General features: G+C 43.1%; 1 protein-coding gene across 1 annotated transcript; it reads left to right on the top strand.

The window, feature by feature from the left end:
* LOC136495417 (thaumatin-like protein 1) lies at positions 1 to 905 on the top strand. The gene is made up of 2 exons (XM_066491361.1): positions 1 to 207; positions 355 to 905. Exons 1-2 carry the CDS (start codon positions 135 to 137, stop codon positions 819 to 821), a joined length of 540 nt encoding a protein of 179 aa, XP_066347458.1. The 5' UTR covers positions 1 to 134; the 3' UTR covers positions 822 to 905.
* Positions 906 to 4,177: the final 3,272 nt, after the last annotated feature.

Genomic DNA, 4,177 nt, shown 5'->3' with positions numbered 1-4,177 from the left:
TCATCATCAAATATATGGCGCGCTCTCTTATATATAAATAAATAGCTCGTGGCACCCTCGGCTCTCGCTCTCCTAGCCACACCGGCAGCGCTGCTTCACCAAACGGCTCCGCTCTCGCCTCTATCCCGTCCACAATGGCGACGACGACGAGGGCAGCTTGCCGCGCACTGTTCACATTCTTGGTTGTCCTCGGCGCCTCCGCTAGCGGTAAGCAACCAACTAATCCTGTCCCTGCATATCCATTCTCCAGGACGAACTAGGATCCGATTTCGTCTATAATTAGTTTGTATGTGTTGGTGCTATGGCGCTAATGTTGCGTTGCCTCTTGCCTGGTCTCTCTGTTCTCCGATTCAGATGATTTCGCGTCGTCGACGGACGTGGATACCTTGGACATAAAAAACAACTGCACCTACAGGGTGGCGCCGGTGATCGCCCCCGGACAGGGCTCGCCGCCCCTAAGCTTCACCCCCGCCGAGCTCAAGGGGTACGAGTACGTCCTCGGAATCCCGATGCCACATGGGTGGTCGGATCGCATCTGGGGCCGGACCGACTGCTCTACCGACGGCAACGGCAAGTTCACGTGCGCCATGGTGGGCGACTGCGGCTCCGGCCGTCTGGAGTGCGACGGAGGTGGCGGCGGCGGGCCCGCGCCGGCATCGGCGTCAAAGGCGGCACGGACACCTACGACATCAGCCTCGCCGACGGGTACAACCTGCCCATGCTCGTGGCGCCTTACGACACGAGCCATGGCGGCGGCCAGTGCGCTCCGACTCAGTGCGTGGTGGACCTCAACAGTGCGTGCCCGGCCGACCAGCAGGTGAACGCGTCCGGCCGTGTTGTGGCGTGCAGGTCGTTGGGGAACTCCGGGTCATTGCAGAACGCGTGCCCGACGGCCAAAAGCTACGCTGTTGTCGACGCCGCCTCCGCCTCCACCAGCTCCAGCTGCGCCGTCGTCAACAACACTTACACCGTCACCTTCTGCCCTGACAACAGCGAATTTGACCCTAAATACTACTAGTAGCAAGTACTGTAGTGGAGTTGTATCTGTCATCTCTTAGTACGTACTCCCTCCATCCAAAAATTAAAAAATAAATAAATTTCTAGAATTATCCTAAGCCAAACCATTTTAAATTTAACTAAATTTAGAGAAAAGGGCACTGATATTTATGTCATCATATTAGTACCATAGATATATCATACAAAATATTTTCATAATTTACTTATTTGATGTCATAAGTTTTATTATTTTTTATGGTAAAGTTGGTCAAACTCAAGATAATTTGACTTAGGGTGATTTTAGAAGTTGATTTATTTTAAGACAGAGCAAGTACGTACATGTCCGTCAATCCAACGATTTCTCAAATTCATGTATACTTCAAGAACCTAAGACAAAATAGGACGGAAGTTCCTATAGGCCGGCAATCAATCAGGAGCTTCATGGCGTGCGGAAAATGCAAAGCATGATGAACGCTTGTCCGGCCGCTTGACCTCGAACCGTTCAGCTGGCTTTGGTTTGGAAGGATGCCACGGGGCTGGAAATGGACACAGGCTGGCTTTGGCTTGACCTCGAACTGACATTGCTTGTTTGATTGCTTGCGACAACCTAGAAAAGCCAGGCGACCCAACTTACTACATCCTCCATTCCCTAGTTAACCAAGAGTCAATTTCATAGGTGGTATTTACAAGAATGTAGTTGTGACACAGGCTTCCGTTCAGTTATTTTATTTAAACTCATTTCAATCCATTTATATCTACCAAAACCATATATATTTTATGTTATAGTATTTTCTTGTAGGTAGGTAATATAAGTGCTTGAAAGATCGTAAGGTTAACCCATGTATATGAGAAGTGCTACTGACGAGTTGAATATTAGCACTGCTATATAACACGTGACAACATGTATATTAATTTTGATTTTGAAAACATACACCACATGCCGTGAGGTGGCTCGTCTTTATGGAAAATATTCATTGTAACAGTTATTATAGGATAAAAGTTAAAAATTACTGTCGCAATTGTCATAAATAATTTAAGATTATGTAACTCTGACAAGGTTATTGCATTCTTTTTTACACAATATACATGTGCATGCTCTTTATTTTTGGTGGACTATATACATTTACAGACTTGCTCTGTTTTTTAAGTTTTTTAGTTGAGCAACATTTTTTTGCTAGAGGGGATGATTAAACTAAATGTTCCCATTGATTATGATTACGCATGTTCATGTCATTTGCTATTACAATCAATATAATATAGATTTATGCATCTAAGGGCAGCCAATGGTAACTCATGAGTTAGCTCAAAGTATATTATGTATATTTAAGAGAAATAAAATATAGCTCTTGATTAAGACCTAGACTCATACACATATTTTAAGATTATATGTAACACTATTATATAGGCTACCCATATTATGAGTTATGTGTTAAAAGTTAGTATCATTAGAGAAATTAGGGGGTGTTTGGTTTCCTGGACTAAATTTTAGTCCATGTCACATCGGACGTTCGGATGCTATTTAGGAGAACTAAATATGAGTTAATTATAAAACTAATTACACAGATGGAGACTAATTTACGAGACGAATTTATTAAGCTTAATTAATCCACCATTAGCACATATTTACTGTAGCACAATATTGTCAAATCATGGACTAATTAGGCTTAAAAAATCGTCTCGCAAATTAGCCACAATCTGTACAATTAGTTATTTTTTTATCTATATTTAATACTTCATGCATGTGTCCAAACATTCGATGGGACAGGGACTAAAATTTTTCTGTAGGAACCAAACATCCCTTAGTAACTAACTCGTACTATTTGCATGAGCGATTGATGGGCTGTCTGCTTGGGAACTGGGCCTAGCCAGCAGCTCCATCAAAACCGAGGCATCCAAAATCAGACACCCAGGAGCGCTTCTTGCGTCACGTCAGGCAGGTATCCCGTCGAAGAAGCAAACATGTCCATAGTGCCTCAGTGTTTGGGTGGTTCAGATGCACGGTCATGCGCGGAGGGTCTGAGTGATTAAAGGGGTGTTGAGTTAGAGGGTGATTGGTTCGAGCTACTAAATTTGAGTAGCTATTAAATGGTTTAGTCACTTTTAGTAACTTCAGAGTTACTAGAGATGACTAAAACTCTTTTAATAGCTTTTAGTCATAGTGTTTGGTTAAAAAGTTACTAAAGTGACTAAAAGCTACTAAATTTAGTAACTACTAGGCGAACCAAACAGGCCCTTACTAGAGAGGACTAAAGCCTTTTTAGTAACTTTTAGTCATAGCGTTTGGTTAAAAAGTTACTAAAATAACTAAAAACTACTAAATTTAGTAGCTACTAGGCGAATCAAATAGGCCCTAAGTGGCCAAGTGGCTGAGTGATTGAGTGACTGGAGCTACTATATTACCTTAGGTTGAGTGACTAAGTGGCCGAGTGAAGTGATTGAGTGATCGGGCTACTATATTATCCTCGAGTGACTAAAGTGGACAAGTGCTTGTGTGGTGTAATGCCTGAGTGGTCGAGTGACCGAGTGGCCGAGCGACTGGGCGAGTGACTAAGGGCCTGTTTAGCATGGCTTCGTCTGCACGGCTCCTTCGCGAGAGCCGAAGCCCCCAAGGCGGAGCCCCTTTTCCAGGCTCTGGCTCCTCTCGCTACTCCAGACAGTTTATTGCAGCTGGTTCGTACCACCCTATCATCATTGATTTAGCACTCGACAGTGATTAGTCGTGCCTCTCACTGCTACAGACAGCTCGTCACATCCGGTTCATAACCCACTATCACCATCGATTTTAGTACTCAGCGATGATTAGTCGACAGTGATGGTCATGATCATTACCGCCAGCTTGAAAAACAGGCAAAAAATAGTAAAAAAAACTTGTTTTAAATCCCGAGAAGTCCTCGTCAGCTAGCCACACGGGCACGCGTATTTTTGTGCAAAAATACGCACGCTACGCTATGTTAGGATGGTGGGATACAAATCAATCCTAAAGTCACTTATGTCCATATGACATATTCATTCTCCTAGTATCCACTTTTTAGGATTTTAAAATAAATATTTAGGGCTCTAATAACTTTAAATGAAAACTTATCAACTATAAAGTTACAGTTCTTACAACTTTGGTTTAAGGAGTTGGTCATTTAAAAAATTTGAATTTCAAATTGTGATAACTTGAGCCATACTTTTGGGA

Source organism: Miscanthus floridulus, chromosome 12, assembly GCF_019320115.1.
Source record: "Miscanthus floridulus cultivar M001 chromosome 12, ASM1932011v1, whole genome shotgun sequence".
NCBI lineage: Eukaryota > Viridiplantae > Streptophyta > Magnoliopsida > Poales > Poaceae > Miscanthus > Miscanthus floridulus.
The sequence above is the reverse complement of the archived record's forward strand: the minus strand, read 5'-3'. Positions and strand labels throughout refer to the sequence as shown.